Source organism: Dermacentor albipictus, chromosome 3 (assembly GCF_038994185.2).
Source record: "Dermacentor albipictus isolate Rhodes 1998 colony chromosome 3, USDA_Dalb.pri_finalv2, whole genome shotgun sequence".
In the NCBI taxonomy this organism is placed as follows: Eukaryota; Metazoa; Arthropoda; class Arachnida; order Ixodida; family Ixodidae; genus Dermacentor; species Dermacentor albipictus.
Window position 1 is genome coordinate 43,308,808 of NC_091823.1, and position 24,189 is coordinate 43,332,996.

At 46.2% G+C, this 24,189-nt stretch overlaps 1 protein-coding gene across 2 annotated transcripts; it reads left to right on the top strand.

Annotated features, from left to right (window-relative positions):
- The first annotated feature begins 11,761 nt into the window (after positions 1–11,761).
- LOC135902520 (uncharacterized) lies at positions 11,762–23,111 on the top strand. Of its 2 annotated transcripts, none has more exons than XM_065432636.1 (3): positions 11,762–12,021; positions 17,737–17,819; positions 20,009–23,111. In XM_065432636.1, the coding sequence occupies exon 3, from the start codon at positions 20,025–20,027 to the stop codon at positions 21,996–21,998; it is 1,974 nt and encodes a 657-aa protein (XP_065288708.1). In that variant the 5' UTR covers positions 11,762–12,021; positions 17,737–17,819; positions 20,009–20,024; the 3' UTR covers positions 21,999–23,111. The 2 variants fall into 2 exon arrangements, with proteins under 2 accessions (XP_065288708.1, XP_065288706.1); XM_065432634.2 differs by having other exon boundaries at positions 12,005–12,134.
- Positions 23,112–24,189: the final 1,078 nt, after the last annotated feature.

The following is a 24,189-nucleotide window of genomic DNA, read 5'->3' on the forward strand; positions in this document are numbered from 1 at the left end:
AAGAGAGAGCGTGGGTGACGCAAAGGTGCCCTCGCCGCCGACGTCACCGACCAGGCCCCACCGCCGAATGCGCGCGACGTGTTTTTCCGCGAACGTCAGAAGAAAGGGATCATCATCTGAGAGTCGTCCACCGTTCCGACGCGCTTCGAAACGATTTTGAACCCTCGTGACTGTGTTTGCGTTCAACTGACGTGCGGTGGAAGTACAGCTGTTCTAATCGATACATGCGAAGCTTGTGTAATGATAAATTAACAAAATTAGGGCGACGTAGCATCGCTTGGCTTCATTCTTTCTTTATTTTTCTATCCTCTCTTTTTCTTTGCCGCCGTTAAACGGCACAAATACAGCAACATACGTATAAGAATGCCGTAAGCAAAACGTTAAGCGTCTCGTCGATCAGTCGGTGTACACGTTCCTTGCGTCCTTGAAACGTTGTTATTCCGCGCCTGGCATTGCCGACATGTATGCTTTATAGGGCTATTCAGTAGGCGCAAACAAGAATCGCATGAAGCTACGAGCAGCACAAATTTTGTAGACGAACATTTTAAAAGCAAGAAAATAGAAATTTGCTGTGACAAGACTGCGAAAAGCCAATATGAATGGATCACATATTCGTGTTCAATTCATTGGTGTTAAGCGTGTGGAACTTAAACGAGCAGAAGCACGAAAGCGAATATTGTAATGAAGTGTCTTCAGCCCTGCATTTTTTAATGAACTAATGACGTCGTTACCACAGCGTCTTCCATCAGATACCCAATGCTCGATATACGCAGATGATATATACATTTTGACTTAGGCATCTCCGGCAAAAGCTGCCCGGATTGACAGAAGCGAACAATTTTCTCCTTGAGCCTTGCGTGAGCCCCTCCACTGAAAAGCCCGCGATGCTGCCTTTTGCTGTGAACGGCCTAAAATATTTCAAGTTATACATTGACAACCAGCCTTTGGAAATCGTCAAAATGCATCGCTTTCATGGATAGGCGTATCTCAGGGACAAAACATTTGGAACAGATGGAGATGAAGGTAAACAAGGTGCTACGTGTATTGCGCTACTTGGCGGTGCACTAGGGAGGGGCCCTACAGACATCTTGCTAATATGCTCCATGTGGTTTTGGTAGGGTCAACACCCGGGTACGCGTTGCCACTACTGGACGAAATAACACGTTCGACAAAGAACAAGTTGCACTTGATAATGACAAGGAGTCCTCTATGTTTGTCTTGGTGTAGCGAAGGCCACGTCCATATGAGGGCCATATTAGAAGCAACGAAGTTCATTGTCGAAAGTGAAGCCCCTTTTAACTGGGTGGCTTGCTCTGACTCGAAGTCGGCGCTAGAGCTTCTCACTAACATCCACGCCATAACATCACACATGGAGATTGCTGTTTCAGTTGAGGGAATATGGGCGCAGCACATGATCTAGTGGTCATGATGTTGTAATTCAGTGTGTGGACAGTCTAAATGGCAAAGCGGGCCCATGAACACGATTAATTGTGCGTTATCCCTCTTTTCAGCCATATCATAAGACACATCGTGAAGAAACTCTGCTTGGAATGATCTTTGACAACGTGGTTCGACGACGTGGCGAAAAGACCTATTCTTGATGCAGTGCACTCTGAACTAAAATTTAGATTTTCGGCTAACTTACCGAGAGACGTAGAAACTTTGTTTCATCAAATTTAGCGACTTGTGACCTTCACCAACCACTTTCTACGTAAAATAAGACGCGCAGGGTCAGCATCATGATTTACTTGCACGGTAGCCTGCTCGACGCATTGCAAGGAGGGCATTACGCGCTGTGTGGAAGTATTTTCTTTTAATGCGTAAGCATTCTTTAGCACGTATCCCGGAGAAATCGTATCTGTGCCGTAGCGCCTTTTACCTGGGAAATAAGTTGGAAATTTGTCAACTTAAGACATTTACTTGTTATAAAAGCGTAACTGTGAATGATTGGTAGGTTTAGAGTCGATAAAACAATTGGTCACGTCACTGTCGCCTCGACATAGTCATTTCATGGAATAAAAAAAATATGAAATGATAAAAAAACTGACTGGGTTTTGATGTATGTATGTATGTATGTATGTATGTATGTATGTATGTATGTATGTATGTATGTATGTATGTATGTATGTATGTATGTATGTATGTATGTATGTATGTATGTATGTATGTATGTATGTATGTATGTATGTATGTATGTATGTATGTATGTATGTATGTATGTATGTATGTATGTATGTATGTATGTATGTATGTATGTATGTATGTATGTATGTATGTATGTATGTATGTATGTATGTATGTATGTATGTATGTATGTATGTATGTATGTATGTGTGTGTGTAACCATTTTCCCGCCAACCTGGGTAGCTGTGTAGTTCGTGATCGATTGGTTAGAGCACCAGGCTGCTGTGCTGAGAACCGGGTTCGAAACCCACCGCCTGAACTTCTTGGCTCACGGATTATGTGACACTGCGTATATGCCACTACATATGCGCCGCTCTTCAATGTCCCGCTTGGATGTCAGTTTGCGTCACTGGGATGTGCCACTAAGTATCCGCCGGTCATCAATGGCGCAAAAAAAAAAAAGATCACTTAAGATTGATCTCGTGCTTGGAAGCAATCGAATCCACGTCGTGTGTGTGTGTGTGTGTGTGTTTGTGTGCCCTTTCCATCGGGATAGGGAAAGGAAGGAAATGAAAGAGGAAAGAACTCAAACTAAGGATGCAAATCAACAGTATACCTAGAGCGTATATATATGTACACAGTTGTTAGGGCCCAAGAAACCAGAAACAATCTGCAGCAGGTTTTGTTGGTGTTTCATCTTGTTACAGAGCGCCAAACCAGACAAAGCAGGTAAACTAAGGACGTTGAGTAACGTTCTCATACCCAGCTGCCGTGTATTACCTCGAGTTTTTATTCGAACGCGAATTCTCCTCCTCCTACAAAAGCCGTTCAGAAATTAATTCTCTCTTTCTGCCTCCAAAAGAACGCACAATGACAAAAAAGGGGGAGAAGGGAGAAGTCGATGGGCTCGACTTATAATCATGGCAAAACAATATCGATACATAACCGACCTCAGCAAAGGTCCGCCTGTAGTTGTAGCCAAACGTGACCTGGCAGACCAACTTCACTGGCCAACCCATATTTCGACATCACTCGTTGTAATTAGGCCGCTTCAAGCTCCTCTACCTCGTCCGCCCTATCCGACTCTTCGTGTTGAAACCTACCAGCGATATTCGCGCAGGAGTCTTGCTGACGTGGATGGGTGGCGCATGTGCACCAGTGTCTGGGGCGCTCTTATAGAATCAAAGACAAAAATCGCAAAGATTGATGCATGACTCAGCAGCTGGGGTCTTCATGTTACACTAAAATTACAGCAAAACTGAAGTTATGTCTTCTCGGAAATTCCTTCCGGCATTCTCGAAATAAATCTTGAAGGAAAACTTGGGTTTAAGAAATAGTTTTCTTTCTTGCACGGCTCACTAGCTCTATTGAGAATGGACGTGGGCGAGTTATGTCATCCATAGTAATCTTGAGAAAGCACGTTATAAACGGAACACAGGCCTGTTTTTTCTTAGTGTTTTTTTTTCTCGGTGTATAGTCTGTTAAATTTTTCAATAAACGCCAGTTGGAAGTAGCGCCCTGTTTATTACCCCTGTTCATTTGCCTGCATGCCCTATTTGTAATTCCCTTTGGCAAATTTTTTATTGTAAGAATGGGTATCTCGGCACCCATCAGGATCTAACACCTTGTGAACTGTTGAATAATTGTTTTGCGTATTCGTTATTTCAGGTGCTTCGAGCAGCCGCATGATTAAGCCTTGCGCTGCAGGCCATCAGCTTAGCTTCATGTAGAGTGACCGCTCCGAAAATACGTTGGTCCAGGGTTCGTTCCCCGAACTGAGACGCCCTCTGACGAACCCGTAAGGGTTTCTGCATAGCTTCGTTCTATAGCTAACGGGTGGAAGATATTTCCGAAAGAGAAGTTTCCTTTGCCGCGCACTCAACACAGTGTTTATTATTTATTCTTTTAGCTGAAACGAATTCTTAACAATTCCTTATTGCAGTTAGCACAATTCCATCCATTGATCTAAATTACTCGATGAGGCGGCCGGTATATCTAAGAGAAATCAAAATGCTTCACTGAATAATTAAAAGAATTGCACTTATAATTTTTTTTAATTATTTACGTTACGTAACATATTTCAATCTGCGAATTGTGGCCGGTGAGTTCGCAAGACCTATCCACTTGGAACGAACTCTCAGGACTTCACCAGTTTCAAAATAATAATTTTCAGGGGGTCCGATGAAGTGAATTGGCGTTCCAGTTGTTTTGGTGCTTCAATGTGTTTTCTTTACAAAGTGGTACAACAGTGCATCTTTACCGCAACTTTGAAGACGCATGTCTCGAAACCAGCGATGTCTCCGGGGTTCGTTCCAAGTCAATATGCACTGCAAGGTCACTAGCTACAATTCGAAGATTGAAATATGTGCAGCAAACTATATAATTAAAGAAAATAGCGTAATTACGTTAATTATTCGATTCAGCCTTTGATTTCTCGTAGAAGTAATGACCGTCTCATCGAGTAATCTAGATAAAAGGTTAGAGCTGTGCTGTTTGCCACAGACCATTCTAAAGGTTTCGTGCAGTTAAAAAACACCCTGCATATCGGGCAAGCTCGGGGAAGGCCGGAGATGGAAATTCAAGGCGATACGCAAAACCAGAACCAGGTAAAAACGGGAGCCAGCCTTGAAAAAGACAAGTCCACATGTCGAAACGTCGGCTCCTGCTTTTACCTTGTCGTTTTGCTCATCGCCCATATATCGGGTGTTACACGTGACTTCGCATGACTATCACACCCAGATCAGCACAGATTAATTAATTCGCATAGCACAGACGTAGCGCAGACACATACTGTACGCATAGGCGTACGCACAAGCCCATACATGCGCAAAGGTTTCCACATTTTCTTTTTTTGTAAACCAAAAGGAGGTTCGCTTCATTTACATTTGTACATTGAGTTAGATCTCGGTATTACCCGTCGCGGTGGCTTAGTGGCTATGGCGTTGCGCTCGTAGGCACGAGGGCGCGGGATCGAATCCCGGCCGCGGCGGCCGCATTTCGATGCGGGCGAGATGCAAGAACGCCCCCGCACCGTGCATTGGGGGCGCGTTAAGGATCTCCCTGGTGGTCAAAATTAATACGGAGTCCCCACTACGGCACGGCTCATAACTAAATCGTGGGTTTGGCACGAAAAACACCAGAATTTAATTCATCTCACTACTTTTTTTTTCTGTGTAAAGTTAACAGCCACGATGGCACGTCATTCTTTTTTTTTTTTCGTTCTCAAACGACAACGTCGGTCGGTATAAAATTTACGCGAGCAACTTGAAGGTGTGACTGTGGCGCCAATCGTCACATTACAGCATGCACGCAATGAAGCTTATTCCGTAGTTTCGATAGATATTGTATTCCATTGTTTCCGGTACATCGATATTTTTGTTTTTGTGGTGTTGGACCGGTGTATAATGGAAAGCGAAAGCTCTATTTTGTTCTGTTTATAATCACCTTCTTTTGCTTTTCAATGACAGCCTGACGGAAAAAAAAAAGAAAGAAGCTCATCGTGCTTATACTACGGAGGCCACGATGAGCTCAGCGATCCGGCACGGTTAAAAATTGTACGCCCCCCTTTGATGGGGCTGCACGGTCTGGCGGATCGTGTTTCCGGTTACAAGCAGGGGAAATAAAAAAAAATGGTTTGAAGGAGATTTCGCTATGAAATGCAATGCCAGTCTAGCACCCAAATTGAGGCTGCTTCTCTTATTTGTTATTTTTCGACAATATATCGATATTCGAAGACAGCCTGCAATCAGTAGCACCGTGTAACCAAAACAAGTAAAGGAAAGAAAAAAATATAAACTTGTCTTGACAATATTTTGCTATTTTTCCTTTCTTTTTGTTATTTATATTAGCTGAGGTTTTGGGAAAGCCGGCCATTTCAGTCACCATTTTTTTTCGCATATATTTCAGAGCTAATAAAAAAAGAAAGGAGCAACAGAAGAAGAGGCGAAACATTTTCAGAAAGGTTTTATTCTGTAAGGAGGGGTATCGAAGGGATCGGTTCTGCTCAACCTTTACAATAACAAGTTGATTATATAGCTTAATGCTTATATAGAAACAAGACGAATCGCCTCAGCTCCTGAAGTGTTTGGAAGAGTGTGTACGTTTTAACCGTTATGAAGGCAGTGACACAGGAAATAATGGTGCTCGAGGCAGCATTGCAAGTTTCAACATAAGTAAGCATATGCAGCATTTATCACGCCGTGTGGTGAACGGTTAGACTTAAAATCATACCAGTTAATTCAAGTATCAGCGTACCAGTATTGAAAAGTAATATTACGTGACTGCAAACAAGTTACAGACACGCACGGTGTGTAATCCCCTTCCACCACGCCTAAGCAGCTTGGGCGCTATGCAATGTTCTGTCTGCTTAATTATTAGTGACATATTTTTTCTAATGATGATCTACCAGCACTTGGCGTGTTGGTTACAGCCATGTTATGTTCACAGCATACGGGGCGCTAACAACTCACCAAGTTTCTTGCAGACTCGTTGGCTACAGTGATATATGGGTTGTTGTTGTTGGGATAAAACAATGAATAGAAATTAAAAATAACTTGGCTGCCCTACTTGGCGCAGATGTAGAACCCTTACGATACAGATTACAGAATGGCTACGAAACATCTACAGAGACACGTACCACGTCTCGGCAGGATAACCACAGATGTACTACATTGCTGTATTATGCCGGAGGCGAGATATTAGCGGGTTTCCACTCAGTAACCAACAATAAGAACCATTCGCCAATCATAACTGCCACTGCGAACGACAATCAAGGTGGCCGATTCACGATAGCAACGGTGGCCACTAACTGCCACGGAAAGGGAATTATCGCATCGTAATAAATATAGTATCTGTGACTGTCAGTCACAATCAGTAAGGCGTCCAATTTTCGCACTTTGCGGTGGTTAAAAAACATCAACACGCGTCTAGGATCCGTGATATACCGAGCTATTCAGAACGTCAACAAATAATAATAATAGCAGTGCCCAGTTGCTAATAGTCATGACGGCCAGCGATAACCAAGACGTCAATCAATCATAATAGCGAAGGCATGGATCGTTCATGACAGCCAGTCATGTTGTAGTCACGACAGCCAAAGACAGACGCCGCACCATTCAAGTACAACAGCCAAGCGTGGACAATTACGGTAGCCAAGACGTCATTCTATCTCAATAGCAACGGTATATGCCAATACTGATAGCAAGCATGGTTGATAACGACTGGCAAAAGAGTAGATAAACCATGATTATCAACATTACTCGGAAAGATGAGTTGACATAGCCCGGCCAAAAGTAATTCAATGATGATAGACAGGCCATCGACTAGCGACGATAGCCGACAACAGTCATGACGGCCAATTAAGTCAACCAAGGTTCTGCCCAGTCATGGTATCCAAGCACCGGTCAATCCCAATGGTCACTCATAAATAAAGGAGGAGGAGAAAAAAAGGAAGGGATGCTAGCCAGTGTAAGTACCGGCGGGCTACCCTGTGCTGGGTAAAGTAATAGAAGGGATTAAAAATAAAGAGGAATAAAAGGCACTCATATCTAACTTATCTAACTCGTATCATATCTAACTTCATTGCAGGACTCCGGGTGTCAGCTAATTACGATAGCAATATCCAAGACATTGACCACGGACGTTCCCATTGGCAATAACAACTTGACTGTGAGACATACTTATCACTTATGCGAGACCCATCAGTCCCTGCGGTTCAGTTCGGTCAGGAATTCCGGCACGCTGCCTTGGGCTGAGCATACATCGCGTGGTTGCCGAGAATGCGCTTGCACGCCATGCGCACATCGACTTGGACAAATTCACTTCAATTTATCACTCTATGCTTTGCATCGTGCGAGCGGTTGCGAATTACGGGGCACAAAAATTACGCTGCCAACGATTAGGTGCACGCACAAATACGCACGCGCAGCGGCTTCCAAAAGTCCCAACGGCTATTCGTGCGCGGTTAGAAACGCTGTTGGGCCGTTTGTTGGTGTACCGGGGGCGCTCTTGCACTAGAAACCCCTTTTCATGCTTACAAACAGGCTTCCCAGAAGACTTCCGGTTAAGCCCGCTGGAACAACACAAGTTACAATAGTCTACACATTTACAGAATCATCCAGCTGGCATCGGTTTTGCTGTGAAGTTGGAGTGTTCTACAAGTGAATTTTGTTGGCAACAAAAAAAGACCCATGCACGAGATCGACAAATGCCGCACTTTCTTTGTACCTGAACACATCAAGAATATGTGCCCACAGTAAACTATGGGCAAAATACTTCCGTTTTATTGGCTAACATTGACTGTCAGAAATGCATGATTGGAAGTTTTCTGTGGTCATGAATGCACTGGACAAAAAAAAAAAAGCTCTATATAGATGGCTCGGGTGGGAGATGACTTTGTCATATCATTCAGAGATCTTTAATGCCTCGGATGCGTCGCGATCTTAACCACGCATTCCGCAGAGAGATTTACGGTCACGTGCATGTTGGCATATAAAAGCTTTAGGAGCAAGGTTTCTTCGCCTGTTTTCGTAAATTCGTGGAAGCAGAATTTCACCTTCGATTTTCTTGCATTTCTTAATCAACTAACACTTAACCAAACGAGAGCGTTTATAACTCAAATGCCATCGACATGAAACTACAGTCAAGGAAAAACCGAAGCAACTTATGAGTTCCCCGATATATATATACAGTTTCAAGTTTTGTGCGCCTTTTAAGTGCTTTACGAAATTATGAAGAAAACACTTTGCAAGGCTAACTATAACGATCGGTATTCTGCCGGTAGTCTACTTACGGAGGAGGATCTCCAAGGGCATACGTGATCGCTTATTCATCATAAGCATATTGCGGAAGTCGTACTTGCGCAATACATTATTTCCTAATGCGTTCTCGTTTGATACTATCCTAAATGCAAAGGCAGCGTGGTTAAGTTATGCAACATATACGTCTTCATTTAAGACAACTTCACACTCAGCCTTGGAATGTTCAGGTTGTGCAAAGAGAAACGTTGCTACCATTAGCAAAACGTAGATGCGAAAGACTTAAAGCTTATGCGTTTTGGTAGGAAATCGCAGGCGTGTTGCATTAGCCCAGGCTTTGTTTTTTCTTTCCTGACAATGACTTCGCTGGATTGAGCGTGCCGCCTTCGGGCGAAGCGCGTTTCGCGCGACCTTAGTAAAACCACCTTGAAATGGGCGTCTAGAAGCATAAGAGGCCGCCAGCTTCGCTATCCGCGTGCGCTTTCCGGACTGGCAGTGTTCATTAAGTTGTTGTTGCAGCACGATGTTCAGATTGCAGGACGTGGCCTTTCCGTAACTTATTCTCCCGGCGCATCCAGCCGAAATCACGGTTGACACACCCTGACAAATGTACTATCTTCCGCATTACCTAACGACAGCGACCTTTCGATTTCTTTAAAACTAGATACAAACAATGTGCGCAAACAATCGCACACAAATACCTCGTATCGTTTGTGAACGCATTAATTTCTCTGGTCAGTTGACTGTATAATGATGATGACTGTAGATAGAGCGCGAGCCAATGTGAAATGCAGTCCCGTGGTCGCGTTTCGAGCAAAAAAGACCGACACGGAAGGCCGCACCATGCGTAATCTGCGCATGCACCAATGTACCGTCAGGACTGGTCGTATAGCTGGCCCGCGGCAAAACTCATTACTGCAGACGGCGAGATCCTGGCACACAAGCTGGCGTTTTCACGCGTGCGCGCACTGTCTATTCGTGTCCGTGTTTACAGTGCAAACCAGACTACACAGAAAGAAAACCCCGTCTATATTTGTATTTTATCCGCCGTGGTGTCGTATAGTGGCTTTGGCGTTGCACTGCTAAGTCTGCCCGAGGCCGCGGGATCAAATAGCGGCCGCGGCTTCCGCATTTCTGTGGGAACGAAATGCAAAAAAACTCCCGTGAACTGGGCATTAATTGGGCGCGTGTTGAATCATCCCAGGTGGTAAAAATTAATCCGGAGTGCCCCCCGTATGGCGTGCCTCATAATGACATCGTGCTTTTGGCACGTAAAACATAAAAATTAGTATTTCTAATATATGTAATTTCTTACTTGCATGCCGTCTAAACTTAGATCTGATTCAACTAGCACATCTGAATACCTTTGCTGAGGACTACAGGGGTGCCGTCTGTTCTTGCGTGTTCTCGCGGCTCAACAGAGAGAGAGAGAGAGAGAGAGAGAGAGAGATAGAAAGGCAAAGAAAAGACAGGGAGGTTAACCAGAGATTATCTCCGGTTGGCTACCCTGTTCTGGGGGAGGTGTAAAGGGATGCGATAGGTGAGAGAGAGAAAAGGATAAGAAAAGTGAAAAAAAGGAACACACACACACACAAACACAAACACACACAAACACACACACACACGCACGCGCGCGCGTGGCTCGAGAAGCTCGATTGCAGCAAGCGCGATTGCAGCATCTCATTTTGGATCGTACTATAAGAGAGCCGAAGCAACGGCCTGTAACGCACAGTTATTAAATGCTATCAAATGGTAATAGTTCCGAGTGAACCACGTGGTGATAATAGTTCGTGGGTGGCCGTCAAGTTGGTGGTCTGAGCTACGCTCCCGGTCAGCCGAAGCTTGCCGTATGATCTCCTGCAACGCTTCACGCTTTCGATAACGGCTAGAGAAACTGCGAGAAGCTCAACTAATGGCTTACGGAAACATAAAAGATGGATGAACTCTTCCTACATCCCCGTGAGACACCGGTAAAAAAAAAGAAAAAAAGGGGGAAACGATAGAGCGAGTGCTTTCGAATTCGAATGAGTGCGAATGAGTGCCGAGTACTTCGAGATGAGCCGCAAAGTTAGCTATATCCAGACGCCCGTAACACGACGGCGTGTCCATGAGAAGTTATCTCACAGCGAGGGTGCGAAAAGTGGTCGGTTTCACCTTGGGCAGAGACCCGGAACACACTGTCAGAGGTCATACGTAACACGCGTCTTACTGCTACCCGTTAAGATTGCTAATGATCGTCGCTCTTTTTCGCAAACTTGCAAGCTCGAAAACGCTGATCACATATTGACTTGGATGTAGAGTAACGCTTCTTCTGCTACATACAACACGAACAAAGGTTCATTCATTCATTCATTCATTCATTCATTCATTCATTCATTCATTCATTCATTCATTCATTCATTCATTCATTCATCGCAATGCCAACGGTGGGCATCGACAACATCCAACTGGCAACGAAAGGCACGCTACGTCGCCTCGATCCGGGGGGCAATGTGCGAAGATATAAAAGAATCCTCAACCCTTCCGCGCTGACAGCCGAGGCAACAACAATAATCGTCGAACGCGAAACGAACAGGCGCTCCTTCTGGAGAGACTCGAGCCGGACAGACCGGCAGGATTTGATCGCCAACGAAATTTCACTCGGAGGAAGCAAATGTCCCCGCTTGCGCACCTATATAGCTCGAGGGAGGAGAGACGTCAAGCGAAGAAACGCTTCCAAAGAAGCGCGTGCTCTCGCTCCCACCGGCACGCGCGCGGAGTTTTTTCCCGAAACACGGATCGATCCGCTCCGCTCCCCGGGCTCGGATCGATGGCGGCTTCGCGACGGGCCCGCGCCGTGCGCGCTCTGCCGCGGAGATCCGCATCCCAGCAGCCCCGCCGAGGCCGCACCTCGCAACAACGCCGCCGCCGCCGCCAGCGCCGGCGCGCCGGGAGCGTCAACGACGAACTCGAGGTCTCAGTCCCCGGCCGGCGAAGCAGCCGCGGAGTGCCCGCAAGGAGCAACCCCATCCGCCATTCTTCCGTCGACGACGCTGTACGCTCCTCGGCTCAGCTGGTCGCAGCCGCCGCAGCCGCCGCATCTGAACACTGCAGCTTCACGATGCGCACGTTCCGGGAAGACGTGTGTTCTCCTTGCTCTGAGGTTCGTCACTGACGGCGTCTTCTTTGAGGGACGCACGGACGGACAGGCAGGAAAGCAGCTACTGGGAGCTCTTCAACGCATCGTGCACCGTCATCGTCGTTGCCGAGGGAGAGGTGGGCTGGTGATAACCGTGTACGGTTGTTGGCAGCGTTGTCGTATTCGAGTTCAAAAAACTATTCGTTCCACTGAACTTAGCCTCACCACTTTTCGTGGACAGCCGCGAACCGTTCGCTATTCGCTTCTTTTGTTTTTCTCTGCGCGTATAAGTAAAACTCGATTCTCGAAGAAGTTGCGTTGCGTTTGGGAGCGTCACTGTGCTCACTGCCCTAGAAGTTGTCTATTGCCTTTGCACTTGACGCTTTACTAAGGAACCTCCTCAGACGGGCGCATTGACCCTCACACGCGTGTATGGCCCGTGTGTGGCAAGGCATTCTCCCTATGACTGGCTGTGAGGGCGGCTATAATAATCGCCTGTGCTGGCCTTGTTTCAAACTGTGTTCGTACAATTCCTAAGCGTTACTAACAAGTTCGAGACAATTGATTGAATCGAATTCAACCTGGCATCTAAGGGCTGAGCAACCGCGAACTGTCGGGCAGTCGTGCTTTAGTGTCTGCCTGTTTGCTAGAGCCACTGCATTTGCGTGACAGATTGCGCTTCACCCGCAAGCGCCGCAATGTCGCATCGTCAACGAGGCCACACGTTTTGCTTGTAGCGAACGACGAGCGGTTCAGCCGAAGAAGCAACTTCAATGAAAGTACCGCTTGGGCGCTACGACCCAACGTCGTTATCATTACGCGGAGGACACCGGCTAAGGGTAGCTAGGTGGGTCGACATTCGGAACGGTAAAGTAGAGCGAAAGAAGACCTGGACGTATGATTGCATAAGGCACACGCCAGGAGCTCATTCGACTCGCGCGCACACACACACTGAAGCGAAGTTGGTTAGTTAGCCGCCTGTGTGGGTCTTACGTCTTGCTTCCCCACGTGTCGTTAGCGCTGCTTCCTCGTTCCTGACTAAGGACCTGACTAAGGACCACTCGGAAAGATGTGTAGCTCCGTGACTTCCGTTGTTGGGATGAGCCGTTGCGGACGAACGCTTTACTTTTCTCTTGCTTCTTTTTGACTGTGTGAGCATTAGGAGAGTCAAAGTGAAAAGAAGTGGATGTGTGCGATGTGTGGGAAGCCGGCCACGGCGTGGTGTCCATTGCAAATTGTACCAAAATTTAAAGAGACACTAAAGGCAACTATTAAGTCGAGCTAGGTTGAAAGATTATGCTTCCAGCCGTAATAACGAATTGGTCATTTATAATGAAAACAGAGCTTTTATGAGCGAGAAAATGACGAGAATAGAAAATCAGAGGCGCGCCATCTGTTGACGACTGAGGTACCTCTTACGTGTCGCGTGAGTCCCAGAGGGACTTGCAAAAGCTAAACACCTACATCCGCCAAGCACTACGCTTCGTATAAAGAGCTAAATAAAGAGCCTTCACCTGCAAAAGCCACAACAACGGCATAGAGATGACGTCCAGTCCTCCGCTTTGGCGCGGGCAGTTCAAATTGAGAAGCAGCAGCGGGACATTCAACGTCAATGTCCTAGGCATAAAATCGATATATCGACATGCAGAAAACGACGAAAGACTCCTAGACGGATACTCTGTCGATCTAGTTCGACTTTATACTTTCCTTTAGTGTCCCTTTAAAAATATGCTAGTACCATGTGCCACGTAGCTGCACAGAAACAAAGTAATAGTGTTCATCGTAATGTTTAGGCAGCCAATATTTTGTATTTCGCCTAATTGCATAATTAATAATTATTAATAAATAACTTCTCACATATCGTAATCAGAGCATTCTTGTCAATCATAAAACTGTACGCCACCATGAAAAATTCCCGATCCATCTTTCTGTTACACCATACCAGGCCAAGAGGTTCACCAGGATCCCAATTTGCCTGTACCATTCCACTCCGCATGAATACAATGACGTATGCAATGATGCCCAGAGGACGTGTTCCTCTGGCCACACTCACGCATATATCGAAGCCCGATCAGAGTATTACGTTGACGTCAGCTTATAGTAGGAAACCATTATTCGTGGGAAACCGCAATTCGTAGGAAACCATTATCTGTAGGAAACCATTATATGAACCGCATTGAAACACGTTTTCGCTACAGCACAAGACGCAAAGTACGCCTCGCTGCTCACGGATTTATACGAGATGTATACCTTTAATGGTTCATGAAACCGTGAGGGAATAAAATGCTCTTCATTGTACATGGGCCATAATTAAGCCTCATTAGACTCGCACATATGGGCTACGTAAACGTTTTTTTTTTTTTCTAAGCTTGAAAGAAGCTCGTAAGAGCACGCGAAAAGTTTCCGCGCGACTGGTCGCGCTGCAATTGTTCCGTGTTTTGCGGGCTTTATTTTACGCCTGAAAAAAGAAACATTTACGTAGCACGTATTGAGCAACAGAAAGATGGATCGGAAATGTTTCATGGTGGCCTACAATTTTCTTATTGACAACTTTGCTCTGATTATAATATTTGATACGTGAATTAATAATTAATAACTAATAGAGTAGTAAGGCAAAAAGAAAGTGACTTGCTCAAAGTGACCGCAAACAACATTACTGCCCAGCTGCATATATACTCTTCTTTTTTTTTTATTTGGCACAAGTTACGCGGGACACCCGGTATGGTTCGTGAGCGTCATTTCGTTATATGTTTCTTGCTCGTGCGCTCTTTGAATATTTGCAATCGAACGCTAAGCTTAGGTTTCAACCTATGCTTATCGAGGGCATATATACAACCGCTCTTTCCATAGCACACGTTTTCGCTATAATCCGAAGTCTGCGAAATAATTTGTGGGAAGCGTGCATGCATACAACTTAGCCAAGCATGAATATGCGAAGAAAATGAACATTTGTGTTCCTGAAAATAGTCATCACGCGCCACTTTGTGTGTGTGTGTGGAGGGGCAATTGTGAAATTATATAAAGGTCAAGAGGCAACGCCAGCCTCCAATTTCCTGTCCTGTTTCCCATGTTAAAACAGTTTCCGCGGAATTTCTCTTGGTGCCAGGTAATATATCCATGGGCCAGTATAGGCAGACAGGGCTAAACGGGGCTTTACTGGCGAAGTTGGAAGCAGTAGGCCTCTTACTTATGTCCAATTCTTTTTTTTTTGTAACTGACGTTTGGTAATGGCCTGACATTGCTGATCTGTAACCATGCCATCCCGCATATCAGCACACGCTCCAACAGCTTTCGCATTCTACCCTAATCATGTTTCGTTTAATTTCGCCGGCACATTTATGAAGCCTTTCTTGAAGCCTACAGTGCACTGCAGAAGAGAACGAGAGAAAGAAAGAGGAAAGGCAGAGGGCTTTATAAGGACATAAACTATAAGAATGATAAACAACGTACATTTTTTGCTAACGCGTTCTCGCTGCCTCCCGCCACAAATATTTAGCGTTTCACGGTCAAGGTATCAGTTTCAGTGGCGCATACGTTCCACAAACAGGTGAACACTGGCGGCATATCCCGTCGGTCACTTTTCAAAACACGGCGACGGAAACGCACAAAGTCATATTTCAACGTGCACGGCCACCGGGTCTCGATCAGACCTACGTGTATTTTATTCTTCGGCATGACCTTTCGCATATTTGACATAAGGGCGTCAATACTCTAAATCGCCTTCTAACGAAACATACAATGCTTTCTACGGCATGTGCGCGGGCAGCCACGAAGGCTGCAAGTTTTTCAAGGCCAACGTGTATCGAGTTCAACGAGTACTCTTCCGTTTAAGCGAAGCTCTTTGAACGTAACGGCAATTAGATCGGTTAGGCCAATGATTCCTGTAAACAAAGAGCGCGTCTTGCGAAGAACGAAAGAAAGAAAGGAAGAAAAGCAAAAAAAGAAACAAAGTCCTTACGCAGAAGTGAAAGGAGTGCGACGTTTACGATTCTACCACAAGGCGAGACCGCTGGCTTTTGGCCAACAGCGAAAAACAGGACAGCAAAACGAATTAACACAAGGAAGCAAGCGGCGTCATTTATAAGGCTGTATATCTAACCTCGGGACTGAGCATAAGTAAGTTCTACGGAAATCGCCGCGATTCCCATGACGTCATCGCCCTAATTGAAATGCGCGAGTCCACTCCTCCGCTATACGTATATATGCGCTTATCGGCACAGCGGTCCCGAAAACATTTCAACAAACCAATTCATTTTTTTTCCATTGAATGGTAGAATTCCCCGACCCAGGCCGTTTGAAAAGCGCTTCTGCTTGGTTCCTTACACAAAATCACGCGATTCAATCACTTTTTTTTTCATATAGCTGAGAATCGTTCCATCTATAAAACAGTTACATTCGGTAAACATTTACGCGGTTATCTTTTTATTTCATATTGTTTATTATTTCGCGCCAGTGTTTGTGGACGAAACCGAACACACACACGTTGGTATATACAATGTATCACTTCGGGGTATACAGCAATGAAGCCGGATGGCAAACAACAAATTCGGGACAATAAGCGTGCTCCGATATTACGCTTGATTCGGCCCTGGTTACCCGGAAGTTGCTCAAATGCATGCAAATACATTATGTCACAAATTGTATAATTTTGGCGGCCGCTTGCACGGTTGCATCATACGTATCCAAGCTCAGAATGCCAATAATGTTACTTGTATACATTATGGATCTTTTTTAGACGTGAAAAATGACGACAACGCGAGCCGCAGTAGTGTTTTCATAAAGGTTTAGAGGTCGAACAACGATGTAACACCCGTTTCCTTCTATAGGCTGATGGCTTCGAAGGTAATGCCTGTCGCCAGGGCCGTGAGGTGAAGTATACGTTTATCGAAAAGAAGGAATGCACCCAAGAGCATCGAAATTTCAAATGCGTTGCACTCAGTAATACGATGTTAGTTGGGAACGCAGCGATATAAAAAGAAAACGGATAAGAGCATGCAAAAGCGTGACGCGAATTCGATACGGCGTGGAACGCGGTAGGGAACAAAGTCGGTGTGGCATTACAACTTACTAATGCGCAGAACGATGAAATAAATTATAGAAGAATGTCGTAAACAGACGCTACTTAATTGCGTGTCACAGGGGATAAGCTGGCGTCATTAAGATCCAACTGCAAGACACACTTCAATCAATCATAATAATAAAAAACAATTGGTAGCACGAAGAGGACCTTGCGTGAGTGGCGGAAAACGGCTTCAGCACACATGTTCACGGAAACTCGTAAACTATAGACAACTTCGATTGCGCCTATTGTGAGGAACAGCCTCTGCGCGGCCTGACAAATAAGAATCGTAAAACTCTCAGGGCGACAATAAACGTGCCACCATTTGCATCCGTCTGGCTTTATCATATCTATATACATAGGGAGAATGCCGTCTGCTCGAAACGCCTGGCAGGTGCAGAGCCGAACACTTTGACAGTGATGCCCGGACAATGTTGGCCCCCCCTCACAACGGCCGGATATCACTCCGTCTCATCGCCGGAGGTGCGGCAGTTCGTGGTCGAGGTTGCGTCGGGCGAACGCACCCCGACGCAATAGAAGAACGATCGCCGACGCGCGCTCTGTGCGAAGCAGCCGTTGCATGTAAAGCACGCAACTTCGGTCGGGAGATGGGATGCGTCGACGAAGCCCTCTGTTCTCTGGCATGGACCCCTCACGCCATTTTATGTCACCCTGCGCAGAACGTAAGGAAGAGAGGAGGACGTCTCCAACTGATCCTGGACACCGAACCGACGCCCGCGGAAACGGCACTCCGCCGCCATACGTGAGTGAAATTTCGTGACGCGTGATTTGTGTGCGATTCTGTTTGCGATATACTGCCACGTTCATCGCTGTTAACGCCGTAAAATAAGCGGTTGTGGATCACGGAATAAAGTCGACGTTCAGCAGTTGTTAAATTACGAGATTTTACGTGCCAAAACTACGATCTCATTATGAGTGAGGCTCGCCGTAGTGAAGCGCTCAGGAAATTTTGACCACCGGGGGTTACATAACATGCACCTAAATCCAAGTACACGGGTGTTTTCGCATTTCTCGCCCCCAGAAGTTGTTGCTATATATATATATATATATATATATATATATATATATATATATATATATATATATATATATATATATATATATATATATATATATATATATATATATATATATATATATATATATATATATATAACGAGAAAACGTTCAGGTATCTCTTTTTCGAATCAGCCGGTATATAAATACTGTGTGAAAGTGTGATTGTGTGCCCATTTAGTCTGTAACATAAGGCCAATTTCAGGCGAAACATAATCTCCTGTTTAGATGCATATCGAAAGAGCAATACGGTGGCTTATTTACAATCTAAACAAGAGTATTTAAAAGCACCTCTGGCGCGATAGGTGTTGCGAAAGGAAGCTCAATAAATAATTCACCAGGTTTCCTCGAAGGGGTTCAAAAGAAGGCCAGAGCCTTCATTTGAATCTTATTCCAGAGGTGCATAGTGCTTCGTCTGTACAGATGTTCAAGCGAAACTTGAAAATAGGGTCAACTCGTGCAAGAGAACCGAACAGTATGATGAAACCTGTCGCAATGTCATCTGATGCAAGATAAAATATGCTGGGGACAGTCGCCTCATTCAAACACGTCAAGTTACAAATAACTTCATCTGTCGGGTAAACAAGTAGGTTCTAATAGATGAAAGGCTCGCACATACGGGCTACATAAATGTCTTTTCTAAGCCTGAAAGAAGCCCGTTAGAGCACGCGAAAGGTGCCGCCGACGCACCCCGCCAGATCTTACAAAAGCAAGCATTGAATAACGCATAGACGCCAACTTTTGCAAAGCGCACACAAGGTATTTATTCGTAAATAAATGTCTCGTAACGAAGTGAAGCAAATAGTTGCACTGAAATCGTGATGCTGTGTCAAAAATCTGTAATAAATCGAGACATATTTCACATATACAAAGCATTCTTAATTTCATTGCGTTGTATAGGAACACCCCACTTGACGATGCAGTAATATAATGCGAGAACACTGGTTCGAATACATCTGCCATGTCATGTCCTGAGATATTCGTTTCACGCAAAGAGTTCACACTAAAATGCTAATGCGCCAATGTGCAGAAAGCCATGTGCACGCCTTAGTGCACGAGTATGAATAGACGCGAGTACACTGTAAAATAATATACACCCTAAAAAGTGAAAAAGGGTGTAAATGTGTCTATAACTCAAGCCCTTCTAGGAAGTCCATTATATAGATAACCGCCTAAGGGTGTGAGTTATAGACACATTTATACGCTTTTTCACTTTTTAGGGTGTAAATTATTTTACAGGCGCATTTAGTGTAGGAGTTGTTTTTTTTGTTCAAGCGAGCCATATCTCTCTGGGTAGGCGGTGAATCTAACAAAGACCTCGCTTGCACTTCCGCGAGCGCTGCGTTTTGTGGCCTGACACTCATGATGGACCTCATTCGGATCTGATAAGTAACATTCGTGAACTTTTGGAAGGCTGCAGCTGTATTCTTGCCTTGTCGCAGCGAATATCTAACACGTTCAAGCAGAAAAAGAAATGAGGTCGACGTCTTACATATGAAGGGACCAACATCCACTTAGATACATATTGTAAAGCAAAAGATCCTGCAAGCGTCAAAGGCAGCAGAATTGCACCCGCGGCTTTAGCTTACTGGGCATTGCGCTGCTGAGCTCGAAGTTGCGGGTTCTGTGGCTACATTTCAATGGGGGCAAATTGCAAAAAAAGGTCGTGTAGATTTATGTGCCCGTTAAAGAATCTCAGGCGGCAAAAATTATTCCGGGGTCCCCCACTGCGCCATGCCTCATATCATATCGTGGTTTTACAACGAATAGCCCGGAAACTTAATTTTGAACACAGAAAAAATATAGGCACTGCATTCCGCATTAACGTTTCTTGGGTAAGCGTGTATAGGGAAAGCGTGTTCTGGCTATATGCAGGTCCTGAGGAGAGCGCATGATGCGTCGGGCCTTCGCACTGACCACTGCTCTGGGCGCCCTGTGTTTCCTGTTCCTGTCGCGCTACACGACCGTGCTGCCCTGGCTCAGCTGGTGGAAGTCGGCACGCTCGGAAGAAGACGAGGACCTCGAGGCCAGCGGCTACCTGATCCGCACGCCGGAGTGCCACATCCCCGCGTGGGACCCGTTCGACCCCAGCGTGGCCCACATGTACCGCAAGGTGGCCGACTTCGTGTGCCCCGGTAAACCCACCTTCCTACGCGTGCGTCCCAACGCAGTGCTGGTCGCGGACGACGCTCTCCTCTGGCGCTACTACAAGCTCAAGCGCTCGCAGGTCAAGTGCACCTACAGGGAGGTCTTCAGGAACCCCAAAGCCCCGGCGCACGTGGCCGACGATCGCTACAACCTGAGCGCTCCGAGGCAGCTGACCTTCGGCCAGCCCCTGAAGGTGCACCACGCCATCGTCAACTGCTTCCACAACCACCAGGAGGTGCTCGTGCAACACGTGCCCCTCGTGCCGGTGTCGCCGGAGCTGGAGCGCAAGCTCGAGCGGCTCCAAGAGACCCCCGGGAATTCGGAGGCGGCGAGGTTGAACGTGCTCATGGTGGGAGTGGACTCGATCTCCAACCTCAACTTCGAAAGGCACATGCCGAGGACCAAGGCGTTCCTGAAGGACGTTCTTGGTGCCGTGCAGCTTCATGGTTACACCAAGATCGGCGACAACACGTTCCCGAACATAGTGGCGCTGCTGACGGGGCACTTCCTGGAGTACTACTGGAACGAAAGCCTCTCCAGGTTCACTTTCGACGGGCTGGACTTCGTGTGGAAAGATTTCGCCAAGAGAGGGTACCGCTCGTTGTTCGCCGAAGACGCGCCTAGCATAGCCACTTTCAATTACCTCAAACACGGTTTCGCAAAACCGCCTGCAGACTACTACTTGAGACCGTTGTGCCTGGCCACGGAGAACTCGGCCGTGCGCTCCAAAGCGGGCCGTCACTGCTGGGGCTCCAAGATGGAGATGGAGGTCGTGTTCGACTACCTCGCCGACTTCGTCGAGGCGTGCGAGTCGCGTCCCCACTTCGGCTTCGCGTTCGTGGCTCGCCTCACTCACGACAGCCTCAACAACGCCGGATACGCCGACGCGCCCTCGGTGCGGCTCCTCGAGCGCCTGCACGGCAGCGGCGCGCTCAAGAACACGCTGCTCGTGTTCTTCAGCGACCATGGCCTGCGCTTCGGGCCCATACGCTCGACGTACGTGGGCAAGCTCGAAGAGCGCATGCCCATCATGTTCCTCGCTTTCCCAGAAGCCTTTGCGCAGCAGTACCCGACCGCGGTGTCGCGGCTGCGGACGAACACCCGGCGGCTGACGACGCCGTTCGACGTGCACGCCACGCTTCAGCACCTGGCTTCGTTCGCGCCGGACCGTCCCCACCGGACGATGCATGGCGTCAGCCTGTTCCACGAGGTCGCGTTCAACCGAAGCTGCGAGGACGCGTACATCTTTCCGCACTGGTGCACCTGTCAGAACAGGACGGTGGTGTCCGTCAACGACCCCGGTGTGATCAACGCGTCGCACGCGTTGGTGAGTGCCGTCAACTCCCAGCTGGAGCCCAGGGCCGAACTGTGCAGCCCGCTCGCGCTCTACAAGGTCGTCGACGCGACGGTGTCGCAGCCCAACGACAAAGTGCTCCGCTTCGTGCGCCACTACCACGACGTGATCGGCCGCGGAGTGCAGCTGGGGAAGAAAGTGACCGCGCCGCTCGATTACATGGTGACGGTGATGGTGAAACCCAGCAACGCACTGCTGGAGGCGACGATACGCTACTACGAGCCGACGGAACAGTACGTTGTGCTCGGTGACGTGAGCAGGTTAAACAGGTACGGCAGTCAGGGGGAGTGCATATCCGACGCGGTAATGCGCAAGTTCTGCTACTGTAGGACGCACCTGAAAGCCACTAGGGGACCGGGATGAGGAACATTGTTGTGGAAAAGCATCGGTTCTAAGCAGTAATAACGAGGCCTATGGACGGCACCTCGTGTTTTGTATAGCACGTACGTTGCGACACCTTTCAGCAACGCACGCATTCGCTTTTTTTGTATGGCGAGTGTGCAAACAATCTCTGGGGCCATGAATGAGGAGGGGGGGGGGGGAGTAGAGTGAGAGTATCACTGATGGATACAATACTCCCGTGTGTAAAGCGCGTCAACTTAATGGCGTTTCCGAAGACAAGCTAAAGATGGACATTTTACCTTTTGCAGGCAGGAACCACTGTTGCAGTGTGCTTCGAAGGAGTATCGAAATTTACTTTTGTTTGTTTGTTACCATAGCAGTCTCAGAGAATAGGCAAACGTGCAGACATAGCATATGGAGGTTATGTAACTCGATAAAGCCACAGAACGATAACTATATCAACTAAAAACAGTGTGAAACTGGGTCACTTCGTGTAAATTAATGGCAAGATGCACCGACATGCCACCAACGAAGTTTAATCATTGTTTTGGGTGCCACATTCCGTGTTTATTCGTATTAAATGAACACCGATCAGAAGCTATATAGCGACACTGCCAGATCCAGCGCATTACTACCTGCTTTATTATTCACATATATATCACCATGATCTACAGTCATAAGTGCAGGTTCCAGACCATACAGGTATAGTATACAGATCTGGTCATTGTCTGTGATACGCGCCAAAAAGAAAAAAAATGCATGGGCTAATATGACCGACAGTATGTTCAGCGAGTAGCTCATGAATAGGATCATTTGTTATACGAATAAAGAATTGAATAGGTAAATAAACGTATTTGAGCAAAGGTCGCCGACACGGCTCTATTGTTCCGAGTCACCAATGAACGAGCTTTCCAAGCGACGAAACTGAACTTTGAAGGCTTTCTGCACCATCAAGAGAGCCTTAATTGTCTTCCAATAAAACGAGATCATCACAGAAAAGTAGTCGATTTGCTGATTCATTACATATTTTTATGGGACCTAAATGCCTTCAAAGAGCAACAAACATAAAGCTGACAGTATATATCGGCAAAAATAGGCTGGGTTATAAGTCTTTAACTCTGCCCTTTCCGGCACAATTGCGGTAGTAGCTTCCCTAAATCCCATGCAAACGCATCAAGCACGATAATTGGTATACCAATTATACGTTATTGTTACATCGTCTTTAGAGTATACTCTAAAGACGATGTAACAACAAAGTGCGAGAAAAAATAAACATCTGTCATACGGGCAGTCTTCGTGACGAAACCAGTCACCGTCAAGTCGTGTCAGTAAGCACACATCTACTTTGCCTAACAAAAAAAAAAAAGATATCTTACATACACCATCCACATGAGAGTATATTGTCAGCTCGCAGGCATCTCCAAAGGTTCCATATCTTTTAGTAACATAGCACATAATGTTCAACGAATTCTTTCATTAAGTTGATTTCCTTCGATTTAGCCATTCGCTATGTAGGCATCGAATGTACGCTTAATCTTGGCCAATCCTCCAGAATGAGTATGTGCCGATGTGACACAAGACGTACAGAATCCTTAAATGTAACTAGATATTGCGTCGTACTTCGCTGACAGCCTTCGAGATAGAGTGACACTTGCCTTATCACCCTTCTTTCCTCGACAAGTATCATACATCACATTCATCTTCATGACATCTATGCTTACAGGTCTCGGATTGTGCATCCGCATGATTTTGTGCGAGTGCATGGTTGTAGTGCATGAACACAATTGCGTGAGGTTAAACTTGTGACTCTTGTGGGGGATCAACAAACATTACATGAGGTTGCATGCTGTACAGTATGAAAGTAAACACAATTTTACACACCGCCGTCAGTTGTATAGGATTTAACACACACCATTTGGCCAAACCATCGCCTCACGTGGAATGCAGCATGCATGCGTATTGACTATGCATATTTATGTTTGTGAAAGAACGCAGTGACAAGAGTCTGAAAAACTAACTTAATCTAGCGTATTTGGATAGGTCTATAGCCACTCAGTCACCACACCTGTTAACGCCTTAGTATATCTCATGTTTGGCGTTGTTTATGTGATACTAATATCGTAATGCACATGCTATTATAACGGTGATTAGACCTTCGTGTTTTTTTTTTTTTTGCATCACCGTTTTTATTCAGTACTCACATTTCGGAGGT